The sequence below is a fragment of the Heloderma suspectum genome, chromosome 5, assembly GCF_057233095.1.
Source record: "Heloderma suspectum isolate Gila_16-S chromosome 5, 16-S_ref, whole genome shotgun sequence".
Taxonomy (NCBI): Eukaryota; Metazoa; Chordata; class Lepidosauria; order Squamata; family Helodermatidae; genus Heloderma; species Heloderma suspectum.
Genome location: NC_139462.1, coordinates 141,554,440 through 141,569,369, shown reverse-complemented (window position 1 = coordinate 141,569,369; position 14,930 = coordinate 141,554,440). Strand labels below are relative to the sequence as shown.

Genomic DNA, 14,930 nt, shown 5'->3' with positions numbered 1-14,930 from the left:
GAAAACAGCTAGGGAGGTGATTACACCTTGGAATGACAACAGAGTTAAAGGAGTATAAGAAGACTGCAGAGAAACTTAATGAATTATTTGTGGCTGTCTTCACTGTATATGATGCAGGGCAGATACCCATGCCTGAACTTATTATTTTCAGGATGCGAGTTTGAGGGTACTGAGGCAAATAGTGATAAAAGATTAGGTTCTGGACCTTATTGAGAAATTGAAAGCTAACAAATCATCAGATCTAGAAGGTATCTATTCTGGTGTTCTTAAAGAACTCAAATGTGAAATTGCAGATCCTATCCTCTAGTTACCGTGTTGTCTGAAGGAGGCTTGCCCCACAGTTTGAGAACCATTGCATTATATGGTTAAATAATAAAATGTAGCTTATGCTACTGTTCCTTTGATGAATCAGTTATAAAGTCACACTGCAGCTTTTCAGAGGTTCTTATACGTAGTTTTATGAAGACATTTAGGCAGTTGGTTCAGCAAAACCAAAACATTTAAAGCAGCTAGTTTATTTTGTGTGCTGCCTGAGAATAAGAATCTTTCAGAAAAGAAATTGAGCTTTTGAAGAAAATGCCAATTAAGTCAAACTATTCCTTGTTTACAAATAACCAAGGGAAATTATATTTTAAAAATAAAAAATTCCTCCTGTGTTTTACTAAATTAACACACATCTAAGCACACAATCCTATTGGATCCGCCGATGACACTTGTAAGCCTCCAAGTTTGGAGGCTTCCAAGTATCCAAATTGCTCTACAATTTAGCTAGACAGGCGTTTTCGCCCATCTAGCTGAGGCATCAGGGAGGGACAGAGCCTGGGGATAGCTTGTACCCCACTTCCCCAGTCCCCTCCCCACAGCATGCCCCCTTTCCCTCCTCCCTGAGCTTGCATTTGCAAGCTGGGAGAGGCAGCTGGCACAGTTCTCTTCCCACTGGATGCGAGGGGGTGGGGGAAGGGGAGCTTAGACTTCTAGGTCTGAGGTCGGACCGCTGTCTCCGGTCTCAGATCTAGGAATCAACATATCCTATGGCCCCCCCAGACGCTGTCTAGGGGCAATGGGATTGCTCTCTAGTTTCATGTCAGCTATTTGAAATGTGGGAGAGGGAAGGATATGCATACTGAAATGAAATAAAAATATAGATTTTATGAGATTCAAATAGTCATAGTTTTGAGAAACTTAGCAATATATCAAGAATGATCTCTGAGGCAAGTGCTTATTCATATTAGGCATTCCCGTATACTCTATCCTGTAGTAAAGATTTCCCCTATGTAAATAATTTCTACATTTATCATGAGGGAAAAGTTGTTTATTTGCTATGAATATATTTTCAAGCTTACACTGATACAGACAAGGAAAGGAGCAAGACTGAGATACAAATATTTTGGTCCCTATCTGGCACTAAAAGGAAACTCAAGGCAAAAAAAAAAAATTGTTAAATGCATCTCATTTCAATAAAAGGATAAGAGAATCAGTGCCATCAGTGATAACTGCTGCTGGCAGCAATATGAAGCTTTAGGAGAGACCCAATGTTTCGGATAAATGCTGACCCATTTGTAGCAAAAACACAAGACCACTAGATTTGTTTTCTGGGTACTGTCTACTGGTTATGATGGAACAGCACTTTTACTCTATGGATACTGCAGGGATATGCATGCATATTTACTCATTAGTAGGCCTTAATGAATTCAAGGAGGTCTGCTTCCTAGTAAATGTGCTGAGGATTGTAGTAATAAATGACAAAGTATGACAAATGTTTGCCCCAGTAGTCTTTGCACTCAGCTAAACTCAGGAAAAGCAAGATTTCCCACCTAAGGTCAGGAAACATGTGCATTAGCTAAAAAAGTTGGGGAAAAGGATAAATGCTAACTGGACTGTTGTTAACATGTTCAGGTTATGATGCAAATTAGTGAACATAAAATATTAAAAGTAGTAAACCAGACCTATGAAAGAGAACCAGGTAGCATCTTGTTTTGAAATACAGCACTCCAAATCATAGCTGGGAACTTTGGATAAAATTATAACATATTGTTAGAAAAATTCCTGTCTTGTGGGAAACATACATCATTTAAATAGGAGAGCCAAAGCACAGGGACTGGCAAGACATACCACCTGTCCTCATGAGAGACTGAAACACCTGTCTCATATTGACTTCTCTGCTCTGTTTTGCTATAAGCTCAGTAATGCCATTTGGGTAAGATATTTTATTTTTACTTTAAAGGCAATGCTCCTAGAATTAAACTTAAAACAATTATTCAGAAACTTTTAAAATGTAACATTGTAACAATATATTCTGTATCTGATCTGTACTCTTATTTCAAATGTGAATCATGTAGAAACTGCTTAAGTTTTTAAAGTAAAAGATGAAAAGACATGCCTTATCTCAAGAGTCCTTTATCTAAAAATTGTATGTATTAATACCAGGAATTTTGTAAACTTAGAATTGCCATGGTGACACTTTCTTCTAGAATATGGTTACTTATGTGCTGATCCATGAGCAAGCTAAATACAGAAGTCCCATATCGTAATATCCTTAGGCAAGCACAAATCCGTCTCAAAAGAGTGTCTCTTGCTAAGCAATTTATCTGCAAAGAGGGCTTAATAGCTCAGGCAACAACACAAAAATATGTTCAAATCAAGAGTTTCCTCACATTTATTAGAATACCAGGAACATTTTAGAAAATGGAAATCAATCAAAATCAAAACTACCATATAACTTAATTATGCAAATTAATTCCTCTTATCTTCCACACCCAAATGTTTGATTCCAGGTTTCATACAACTCCAGGTCTTTGGAGGACACACTGGGGCGAACAGTTTTTAAAGCATTGTCAAAATCTTGAAAAACAATAGATCGTACTTGCTCAGGTGTGACAGTCGTAATGTCAACTGATTGAAGGCTGCGGATGGGGCCTAGAGAAGCCTCTCGACAAAGCTGAGTCATGTCAGCCCCAGAAAACCCGTCTGATTTTTTAACAATGAGATCCACTTCTTCTTCTGTTAGGGAGCAATGTTCCTTTGACATCAGACAGGACACTATCTGCTTTCTGGCAGTAGCTTCCGGAAGCGGGATGTACAGTCTCTTTACCAGTCTCCTTCGGGCAGCCTCATCAATCTCTTGTGGCCGGTTGGTTGCTCCTACGACTAGTATGCGGTCTTCAGAAGAGGTTGTCGCTCCATCTAACTGGACCAAGAACTCAGTTTTTATTCTTCTGGAAGACTCATGTTCACCATCTCCACGCTGGGACAAGAGAGAATCAATTTCATCAATGAAAATTACTGCTGGCTGCTGGCATCGTGCCACAGCAAACAATGCACGGACCATCTTTTCTCCCTCACCTACCCACTTGGAGGTCAGCGAAGAGGCACTGATGCTAAAAAATGTGGCCCCAGATTGGCATGCAATACATTTGCCAATTAGAGTCTTTCCTGTCCCAGGAGGACCAAACAGAAGAATACCTTTTGGAGGACCCCGTAAGCCAGTAAAAATGTCAGGCCTCAACATAGGCCACACTACTATCTCCTTGATAGTTGCTTTTGCAAACTCAACTCCAGCAATGTCATCCCAGTTTACTGGAGGCCCATGGTCCATGATTTCATGCATAATAAGTTCTATCATTTTTGGTTCTATATTCTTTAACCGTTCATCTGTTGGACAAGCCAGCTCTGTAGATACAGTTCCATAAGGTTTGCACTGCATTCCTATGTCTGCAATTCCATCTTGTTTTGGCACTGGAGGGACAAACTTTCCAAATGGACCCCGAGACCTTCCAGCTCCTAAAGACTTTTTTGTACCACCATAAGATGGGAATGGTGTACGCTGAAGTTGGTTTTGGTATTTCTTCTGCTGGTCTACCCAGAGTTGTTCTTTTGCAGTTTTGAAACTAGATGCTTTGTTCTCACTGTTTTTGCTTCCACACCCTGCAAAGTTCTTTCCTTCTGTATTAACTGACTTATTAGGAATGAAACCAGAAGATATATTACTGCTTTCTTCACTGGAAACAAAAAATGTTTTCCTTTTTCCCAGGTTGGCCATCCCTGCAGGGAAAGTTGACTGAGTGGAAGTTGATGTATTTTGTCCAAGACTAGAATTATGTGTAGCTGTCAGAGAACTATTAAATGCCAATTCATTGTTTGGGGTTACATAAGAAGAAACATCAGACCCTTCATTTATAAGCAAAGATGAAAAAGAATGTGCAACTCCTGCCTTGGTTGAGGAAAGCATAACATTTTGATGATGTTTCAAAGTTGCGGGTCTCTCAAGGATAACTGGTCCCTGATTTGATGAGCCAGCCCCAAGCACAGGTTCCCCATCATCACAGCAGAGAGTCTGTTTGGGAAGATTTGAAGAAACAGAGGCAGTGACCTCTTTATCAATGCTTACATCTGCTTGTGTCACCAGAGAGCTCTGGAACTTTTTGCCAGCCTGCATTATCTCCTGAACACACTTCAGTTCCATCACATTACTTGTTGTCAAAGCAGATTGCCACTTGTCACTGTCACTTTGCTGACATCTTGCCAAAGTTAAAATGTTTTTAGCATAGTTATTCAAGCCAGTCTCTGCATTGTCAGAGTCAATAACTGCAGAGTATCTTTCTGCATATTTTTTGAAGAGGTTGGCAGCACAAACCTGGGAGATCTCCGAGTTTGCCCATGCATACTGAATGTGTAAAATCTGTGCACGATACGCATCTGCCTTCTGTCCTGGTGTACAGGTGCTAGAGGTAACAACAAAGTAATTCTTCTGCCATTCACTCAGGTGTATGTCACTGGGGCTGTTGGTCTGCATGATCTACAGAGAAATAGACAAAAATGTGGCGATAAGGGGGAAAAGAAGACGCAATCAAAACAGTACTCTATTGTTTGCCACTTCTTATTTGACCACCATGATATTTGTCAAATATATTTCAGACAGTCGGGAAAATAATCTCACGTCTCTTCATTTAAGCAGTATCCTATCATTCAAACACTTCATAGTGTCATACATTAGCAAGGTCATGAATTTCTGCCTTCACTCATGGAGAGCACTACAACCAAACCTCCTGTTCCTCATACCATCTTTCCTCATATACACACAAGAATCCTTCCCACAAGTAGCCCTGACACTCCTCTTCAGTCCTGAAGTTTAATTCGCCTCCACATTAGGCCAAGTTGTCTGCAAGAACTATGTACATATACAGACAACCTGAAGAGCTGCTTTATTTACAGAAATGCATGTGGGGTGATCCTGACAGTGACCTCATGCAATTCTTATTTATTACTGTTGCACATAACCAAGCACAGTAAATGGCCTGGCAACAAATCATCCTCTTGGAGACCCACATGGTGAACATGGGAAGTTTATATATGCCCCATACCAGTCCCTGTCAGTTGCACCAACTGGCGGGGGGGGGGGGACACACTGAAGCATCTTAGACACCTGGACTACAGAGAGAGGTAGCACAGAAACCCTGCTTGCAACTTGCACTTTGAGAGCTGTCTAGTCAACTCCTGAAAGACATATTGTTTCTAGCTACTGGTTAAAATTTCATTCTATAAGTATAAGTATATTTCCCATCTCTGTTTGTGTATATCCTTTTGAAATACAGCTAAGCTGTCCGCACGTAGCTGTCCACATGTTGCCTGCTCAACAGGCTTTACATATAGTATCATACAGCTGAATCAAATGCATGTTCACTCAGAAATCCCTCTTAACTTTAGCAGGACTTAGGCTGCAATCCTATACCCACTTTCATGGGAGTAAGCGCCACTAAACGCAACAGGACTTACTTCTGAGTAGGCACGCAGTTACCCGCTGATAAATGTGCTTAGGATTGCGGTCTCAATAAGGCTGACATCACTGTATAAGATAGGCCACAATTATTATCCCCGCATTTTTGTGAGCCGCCCAGAGAGCTTCAACTACTGGGCGGTACAGAAATGAAATAAATAAATAAAATACTGGAAAGGGCAGGGAGGCGCACATGCTAAGGTTGACAGCGTGGCTGACTTTGAACAAGCTCAGGACAGGAGCTCATAGCAGAGCTGAGACGCTGCACCACCTAGGCTAAAATATTATTTTTCCCAACACAAAAAAAGCATTAACAGCACATTCTTAAGCTCCTTTCATGCACAACTACACAGAACATTCTTAACTGAAATCTGAGGAGGGCCTGCGAACAGAACTGCTGAAAAGGCGCCCTAACCACAGAGTACTACTGGGGACGGCGAGTATAGATAGATAAGTTCCAATGGTGTTATGATTACCGGGGGGGGGGGGGGGGAGATGAAATGTGTTGCACTATGTAGAAGAATTTCCAGATATACCACAGACCAAACCGGGGGTGCCCGCTGTGGGTCACTCTTAAAACACGCCCAGGGACTATTTCACTGAGGGCAAATCTCCCCTGCCCTGCGCGTTTATTACAGCCTCACTACGCGGGTATTGGGCGGAAGGCAGCGCTCGGGTGATAATGGCGCGCAAAGAGGAAGTCAGATAATGCGGCGGGGGCGCTTGCTCGCCCCCCCTCCTCCGCGCGCGCGGCGAGAGAGGCGGCGAGACTGGCCACACAATGACTCCGGCGGTTGTTCAGTCTTCAGGCAAATAAGGGAGGTGGACGGGAGGGGGGAGGGGCAGCGCTCCAATTCACTACGAACCAGGCGACGATCTTGGGATCTCGGCAAAGTCGCCTCAGTCAGGGCCGCCGCCGCGCGCCAAAAGCGAGCGAACGAAATCCCGCCCTTTTCGGGAGGGATTAACGGCAAATTAACGACGAACGGCGGCGTTGGTTGGCCAATCAGCAGCGCCTGTGCGCTCGTCGGTCTCTCTCCAGAAGAGGAGGTGCTTGTAGGCTGGCCGGGCGCTCCACCCGCCCTCATGAAACACAGGCTTCGTTTTAACTGCCGGAGTCGAGCCGTGTCAAGTGTATCGCGGCAGACACGATGGAGTCTTGTGGCGCCCTAAAGACGAACACATTTATTCTGGTATAAGCTTCCGTGGACTACAGTCCACGTCATCACGCGTGTATTATGGAGAGTTTGAGGTTTATATACAGTACATAAAGCTCAAACTCTCCTTAAATGGATAAATTCCTTCCTTGAGTGACCAGCCGCGGTTTATTCGGTCTTATCAGAACTGGTTTCTTTTTAAAATGTTTTAACAGGGGGGCTCATCCTTTTATCTTTGCTGTTCACTGCTCCGAAATCTTTTGATGTGGAGCGATATATAAATATTGTAAACAAAATAAATGAATGTGTTAGGATGCAATGCTACGCATGTTTTTTAAAAGCCCTACAACTCCCAGCATTCCCCAGCCAGCCATGCTCCCTAGGGCATGCTGGGAGTTGTAGGATGTTTTTCTGTCTAAACATGCCTAGGATTGCACCTTGAGTCTTTTTAAGGTGCCAGAAGATTCTTCATAGATTTTGGTTTGCCAGTGAAGCAATTATAATTCCCATCACACAGGTAAAAACCCAAATGGCAGTGTTTAATTTCCCAAAATAGAGATGCCTCTTGAGGTTCATGCCTGCCTGGTACTCTGCTGTGAGAGAACCCTGCATCTGACCCAAGGCTCCCGTTTCTCTATGCATAGCAAGCAGCTACTTTTTCAGTCATTTTTACAAGGTGCCATTTAGGGATCAATTACATGTTTAGACAGAAAAAAGACCTACCACTCCCATAATGGCTGGGGAACGTTGGGAGTGGTAGGACTTCTTTCTGTCTAAACATGCAGAGGATTGCGCCCTTACGCCCATTGGCAATAAATATTGCAGGCGCAAGAAACTGCAGGATTAGCACTGCAGGGGAGGAGATTAAAGACCCCCCCACCCTAGGGTCCTGATCTGGATTAGGGCAGGGAGGCGGGAGCTGTGCTTAGAGTAAAAAAAAAGAAAAAGAAAAGATATCGCTGCTAGTTCCGTCTTTAAAATAACTTGTGCTTTGGCCGCTGGCTTCCAGACAGATGGTCCCTAGTGCTACCAATCAGAAGACATTGTGCAGCTATTCCATCTTTCCCTCCTGACCAGGTTTTCTGTGGTAAAAAAGGAAATAGGAGCAGCAGCTGCCTTCCTGGGTTTGCTACCCATCTCCGCCCCAGCAGCAGACCTCAGAGGAGGTGCCACTGGAAGGGTTCCAGTGGTCTTCTAGGCAGGCAAGAGAGGTGCTCTTTTCCAGCCTTTGCTGCAGCCCAGAGGAAAGAGGCAATTGCTATTGACTGTATATTGTTTGATCACCTCTCTTCAGCTGCTTTTTCTTCAAAATTAACGTGGCAGTGTTACCCAAAGCTAGGAGCAGGCAACCTGGTGCCCTCCAGATGTTTGGGACGATAACTCCCATGATCCCTTACTATTGGCCATGCTGGCTGGGACTGATGGCAGTTGTAGTCTAAAATATCTGGAAGGCTCTAGGTTGCCTACCCTTGCCCTAAGCAATGCTTCAAATTAATATATTAATGTTGTCAATAGGGCTTGCCATGTGTGTTTGATTAATAGCATTTGAATACAGAAGGCAAGCACACGAAATTCGCACGCTATGTTTTATATTATTAACCTAATGTTTTCTAGGTGATGTACAGATATTGAAAGATAAGACAGTCCTTGACCATAAGATCACAATCTAATAGACATGCTAGAAAAGGGGAAAGGAGTGGGGAGGAAGAGGAAAGCAAGCACTGGAGCAGTAGTTCTTTCCCTGGCTGATGTACGGGGCCAGGTTGGTCTCCCCATTGCCATGATGTTCTTTCTGGGAGGCAGATGGTGTAGCCTCCCAGTGACCTTTGGTGCTCTGGCTGATGGATGGGGCCAAAGTCTGCAGTCTGAGGCCAACTCAGTATTCTGTCTGCAGCTGCTCCATCTCTGGCTGATGCGCTAATACTAAGAAATGGTTGTCCATGGACGATGCTAACACGGGGCTTCTCCACATGGATGTTTTTCTGTGCAATTGTCATCCACTCACAGTATTTCCTGTGTGCAATACACAACGTCATTGTCACCCAGCAGCTGTCCCACGCCTTCCCCCTGTTTTCCCCTTGAAGTTCTGTGATACTTCTGTACAGGGGAAATGCAGTATTTTTTTCAGGTCGCACTATCAAACCGCCACTGCCTGCCCATGTACTATTGCTATGGTGCAACGAGCTACTTTGGGTAGTTGCTGGGGGTGCAGTTATGACAACAGTGCCAGTGACCATGATGGGGTGGGAGTGACACCTCCGCCTCTTTGCCATTCCACTATTGGTTGCCTGCAGAGCACAACACTGTGGGAGTCCACAAGCACGGTAGAGCAGCATTGCCTCCTCCTCCCCCATCCAGCACATTGGCTGCAGCTGCTGCCTTCTCCTCCTCCATTTTTCCTTCTTGCCTGCCCTGCTCCCACCTCCACCACTGATTTCCCTGCGGGTCCCAGCAGCATTTTACAATGGGATCTGCTCTGCTCTGCAGTTGCTGCTTCCTGGTGAATTGGCTGTGGAGGTGGAAGGCAGGCAGGCGGGAACAAGTGAGCAAATTGGCAGTATGTGAGGGACAGGAGTGAAATGAAGCCAAGCTGTGCTCAGCTTCCCATCTCAGGGATGCCTAAGCAGATGGGCAGCAGCGGGGAGGGGTTGCAGTGGCCCCTACATGATACAGGCAAATGTGAGCACATGCAACCCCTTTCCACTCAATCCCCTCTCCCAGTGTATACTCAAACGAGAAGTGTTACTGCTTGCTTTTACAAGGACAATACTGACTTGCACACATGGGGGGAACACTTTGGCAGTGCAGCATACTGGCATTTCACTAGTACAGCATGGCAGAGACCTCTGCTGCTCCGAACACCCACAATGTTGCAACCTCTTTCTGCTCAATCCCCTCTCCCAGTTTATACGCAAATGAGAAAAGTGTTACTGCTTGCTTTTGCAAGGGCAATATTGACTTGCACACGTGGAGGGGGCGGGGGAGAGCCTTTCAGCTACAGCCTTTGCTGATCCAATCAAGTCTGGCTTCTGGGGGAACAGGTGGCAGCAGGAAAGGATGTGCCATTGAATTCAATGGCCTTTCCATCCACACCGGGAACTAACTCTTCCTGAGTTCAAGGGGATTACTCACAAGGAAGTCCTATTGTCTAGTCCACAGCGGCCACCTTTACTGGGAAAAAGCAAAGTAGGGATCAGAGCAGAAGTGAAAAGGGGAGGCAAGGAAGTTGAAATGGAACTTTTCCATTTCATGCCGAGAGGGGCTATGCCAGAGGGCATGGAATGCTACTGACATCCGATAACTTCTGGCCAGGCTCCACCCACCAATGTAAATGGTAGGTAGCATTATGCAGTCAAAGAAAAACCAGCTGTGTAAAGAACCTATTTAAATCCCACAAAGAATCCAGTAAGCAGAAGCCCCGGTAAACTGCAGGATAAAAAAGCCTGGTATGGTTAAGCCCACAGTCAGTCTGTGTGTGTGTATTGCTTTCTCACATGTATGCAGAGGAAGCAAACAGAGGGCTTCACCACAGCAGGCTAAAATCCTGCATCGTTACCTGGGCTTCTGCTTCCGGACTCTTTGAGGGTTTAACATCGGCTCCTTCACATGCTTTCTGGGGGTGGGGGATCAGGAGGGGCAGCTCTGGGAGAGGGGTGCCCACTGCACAGCATGATGGACAGGTCAGCACACCCCTCACCCCATGGAGGACGTGGCACAGCATGGAGGAATCTCGGGAAGGCAGCACCCCATAGGCGGGCAGGGGATGGGGGAGGCACATTTTCTATATGTTTTATTATACAGTCGGCACTGCCAATATATCAGATTATCACCGTGCCTTTTCATAGCAGGATAAATGAGGAAAAGGCATCCTGGAGGTTGATGACTAAAGGTCCCACAAACTTCTGTGAGCAGCCAATTGTGTGCATGCAATAAATCGCTTGTGTAAAGAAGCTTGAAGCAAACAGACAGCAGCAAGTGGAGCAGTGGTGGAAGGATCATCAGATACTGGGTGAGCAGATACCGAGGGGTTCATCACATGAAGCTTTTATACTGCTATTGAGATGGCTCTCTCTCGGAAGTTTGCAGACTCTTTAGATGATGCTGTTACCCTCCAGGGTGTCACCCGCCATTTCCTCCAGCCTATCTCGTGTTTTCCACAAACCAAAACGTGGTATTTTTTCCAGCCCATGGAACAGGAGCACCATGACCTCCCTGTGAAATTCTCCAATAGTGGAAGAAACCGCTGTGTCTGCCTGCTGTGGGTGTTTGTTTTCCGTTGTTGGGGGCAGTCAGGATGAGATTTGACAGCAGCGAGGGTGAGAATCACCTGCCGATTGCATCTCCTGCCTCTGCATTTCTCAGTTGGAGCGAGAAGAGGGTAAAATGCCACCCTGCAACAAAGGGAGACACATCTGATCCCCCACCCCACCAAGCTCGGAAGTAATGTCCTCTGTTGTTTCAGAACACCCTATTAAGTTCAGTGGGGCTTACTCCCAAGTAAGTGTGCCGAGGGTTGCAGACTTACAGGGTGATCTTATGTCTACTCAGAAATAAGTCCCATTGAGTTCAGTGTGGCTTACTCCCACATAAGTGTGCCAAGGGCTGCAGACTTACAGCACAATCTTACATTTTATGTCTACTCAGAAGTAAGTCAGAGGTTTCCTGGGAGCTGCGAGGAAACAGTACAGCAGAAGTTAAGCTATGAAAACAAGACTCCCCCACCCACTTTGCACATGTGCCAAGGAGGGAGGGAAGTACTATCTCATTTCAAACCACGTGGCTGCCTTGTAAAGGAGCCCTTCCTATTCCTGCAAAGAAACTGAAAGCAGGAGGCTCCAGAAAGGATGTGGGTTTTTGCAGGGGGTCTGCTTAATGTAGAAACACCCCAAGTCTTTTTAATGCTGTTGTTTGGATCAGTCAGACACACACACCCCTCTGCTTTGCACTCCTGTCCTGATGTTAAAACTTAACTTGCTTGCCTCAGTTTCCCCTTTCTGTGTAATGGCTTGCTGATGAAGCAGAGTAATATAGGCTGAAAGGAGTGCTTTGGTGTTTTTCCATGGGTCATATCCACCCAACACTGTTTTATGCTAAAGACCTTAAAGTTAATTTTCATGCTTCAGTTTCCCCTTTCTGTGCAATGGCTTGCTGATGAAGCAGAGTAATATAGGCTGAAAGGAGTGCTTTGGTGCTTTTCCTTGGGTCATATCCACCCAACACTGCTTTATGCTGAAGACCTTAAAGTTAACTTTCATGCTTTAGTTTGCCGTTTCTGTGCAATGGCTTGCTGGTGGAGCAGGCACATGTGGGTTTAAAGGACTATTTTTGTAGTATTGTTCTTACCCACCCTCTGCTTTGAACTCATGCACTAGCTGGCTTCACCTTCAGTTAACTGCTCTGCCCTCCACCCCATTGCTGAACACTTTGTATTTGGGGGGGGGTGTTAAAACAATGGGCAAGGGTATCAGGATACCCTTGTGGTTTCCTCCATCAGTCCTGAACCTATTTTGTACCATAGCAACCATTAATTTTACAAACACGGTGAAACCCCTAACAATGAAGGCAAGAATGGAACAGAGAAATGTAGTGTTGCTATACAATTTTAATGCAGCACAATATGTTACCATAAACCTTAGCAAAAGCAGGATTAACATCTATTTTAAAATATATTTATTGATAAGTATATTCATAATCTCTCCCCACAACACAAATATTATTCTTTTATAAAATGAGGGAACAATGCAATGTGAATCCAATAAATTTTTCCTCCCCATACTATATCTTTTCAGCAGCTACATATTGTTTGACTTTTGATATTATTTCTTTATTATTTATTTAAGGATATTAATCACTTACATTAAAAAATCTCTAGGTGATGTACAAAACAAATCTTCATACAGAATACAAGATTACCTTCCTGGGAATGCCTATTGGAAAAGGTATGTTTTTAGTAGGTGCCAAAAACCCAGAAGGGTTGGCACATGCCAAATTTGTATCGGCAGGGAGTTGGAGAGAGATTCTGCTAAAGTGCATTTATAAAGATATAATTTCAACTAACAATAAATAATTTCAGCCGCTTTGTGAGCTTTTGATGAAAAGGCACCATGGATTCTGGTTTACTAATTAATAAGTCATACAATATAGAATAAATCTATGAATGAAATATTAGGTGTGGGAAAATAGTGCCAGATATTGGTTTTACTTTAAGGCATACACATTTTACAATAAATGCTTCTGTCTTCAGCAGGTAAAATAATATGAGTACACCAGAGGAGCAGTTTAACTATTTACCAAGCTACATTAAATCAACAAATCTTTGTCATGTCATAACACCCTTAATAGGGTAGTGACTTTTTGTTTCCTGACAGGGCTACTGTTCAGAAACTTTACAAATTTTTCCCTGCTTGGATATGCAGTAATGGGAACATCTTCAGCAGCTGGGTTTCTGCCAGCCAATGCAACAGTAAAAACACAGGAGTCCTGGAGGGAAGGTATTCGGGTCCTAACTACACATGACATTAAATGTGTCGCTTACAGCAATATCAGGATTTGCTTTTTGTTTTTAATTAAAACCAGGCATGGTGGAACACAATCTGTTTTGAGACCACAGCATGCAGGAAGGGGAGGTTTAACACTTTCTTCCTCACTGCGATCCTGAAGGGAAAAAACCCACCCTGCACTACAAATACGGATAGAAAAAAGCTCCCATTGGTGCCAAAGGAATATTGTTTAAAATTGCTATTTGCACTGAAAGGCTGGGGATATTTTTCATGATCATAGCAGGAGAGGGAAGGGTTAAAACTCCCCTCCCTGCCTGTTGTGATACAGATCCGGATTGGGATATGTGTTTCGTTTAATTAAAATTAAAATCCCTGACATCACTGCAAGTGATGCATTTAACTTCACATATAGTTAGACCCTCAAAACAGTGGGAACTATGGATGACATTTTACAACAGCATTCAGTATATTATCAGACCAGAGAAGTTCAGGTATACAGAGCACACATGCAACTTTAAAAAAAACCTTGCCTTGTTACAAAATATAATCCACAGCTAATATTGTAAATGAGCCATTTTCCTAATTTAGAAATCATAAAGTGATACTTTATTTCTGAATTCTTTTGGATACTGTATAAATTAGGGTTACAGGAAAACTCCACATTTGGATATGGAAATGCATATCCAAAGCTGATATGCGATTAGTTTTATAGTAGATAAAACCCTGTTGGTATCTGAATGGAACAGAGGAGATTAGAAGGGACCTCAATAATTAATAAAGATAGGTGTCCTGGATTTGTAGGACTCTCACACAGCGAAAAGCCATATGAAACGGTTGCTTTTCCCCCTATAAACATTCACAATTACTACTATTAGCCTTGATAGGTTGCTAAATCTGGAATGCCACTCGTAGAATAACAGTTCTAGATAATTAAAAGCCTATTCGTTGTACAAGTGCTTACAATCTGGAGTGCATGAGCATCCTTTGTTATGTTTTCCCTTGAAAAGTTTATTATATTTCTATCCCAACATCAACCCGCACCCCCACCCTTTATCCTCACAACAAGCCTGTGAGGTAGGTTAGGCTGCGAGATCTTGACTAGCCCAAAATCGCCCACTGAGCTTCATGGTTGAGTGAGGATTTGAGCCTGCATCTCCCCAATGTCCAACAGTCTAACAACTATCCTGCACTGCTGCTACTTGATGTTGTAGTGCTTGGTTATGACATAGGTTTTTAACACAATACAATAACACAGTGGTGATGGAGCCAGGTCTTGTTCTCAACTATGAATCAGAAAAGGTTAGGCCCAGTATCCTTCAGTGCCAAACCTTCATCAGGCCCTGATGAACGCATGAAATCCTAACAAAAAGAGGGCCTTGAGCTTGCGCAGGTTATAGGAATTTGCCATGAAACTTTGCCAGCCACTATAGGGGCAGCAGAGGAACCTGAGTAGAAAGTACTAGCACAGTATTTCATTATACCAACCTTCCTGAACCTGGT

At 43.8% G+C, this 14,930-nt stretch overlaps 1 protein-coding gene across 2 annotated transcripts; it reads right to left on the bottom strand.

Annotated features, from left to right (window-relative positions):
- Positions 1–1,300: 1,300 nt before the first annotated feature.
- Positions 1,301–6,726, bottom strand: LOC146344588 (fidgetin-like protein 1). Of its 2 annotated transcripts, XM_084857689.1 has the most exons (3): positions 6,640–6,689; positions 5,773–5,842; positions 1,301–4,795 (listed from the first exon to the last, which is right to left on the bottom strand). In XM_084857689.1, exon 3 carries the CDS (start codon positions 4,790–4,792, stop codon positions 2,744–2,746), a length of 2,049 nt encoding a protein of 682 aa, XP_084713815.1. In that variant the 5' UTR covers positions 4,793–4,795; positions 5,773–5,842; positions 6,640–6,689; the 3' UTR covers positions 1,301–2,743. The 2 variants fall into 2 exon arrangements, with proteins under 2 accessions (XP_084713815.1, XP_084713814.1); XM_084857688.1 differs by lacking the exon at positions 5,773–5,842 and having other exon boundaries at positions 6,640–6,726.
- Between the last annotated feature and the right edge of the window lie 8,204 nt (positions 6,727–14,930).

What these genes read in the sequence shown, in the direction of transcription:
- LOC146344588 (XM_084857688.1), bottom strand. Translation starts at nt 4,792, where the DNA reads ATGCAGACCAACAGCCCCAGTGACATACACCTGAGTGAATGGCAGAAG.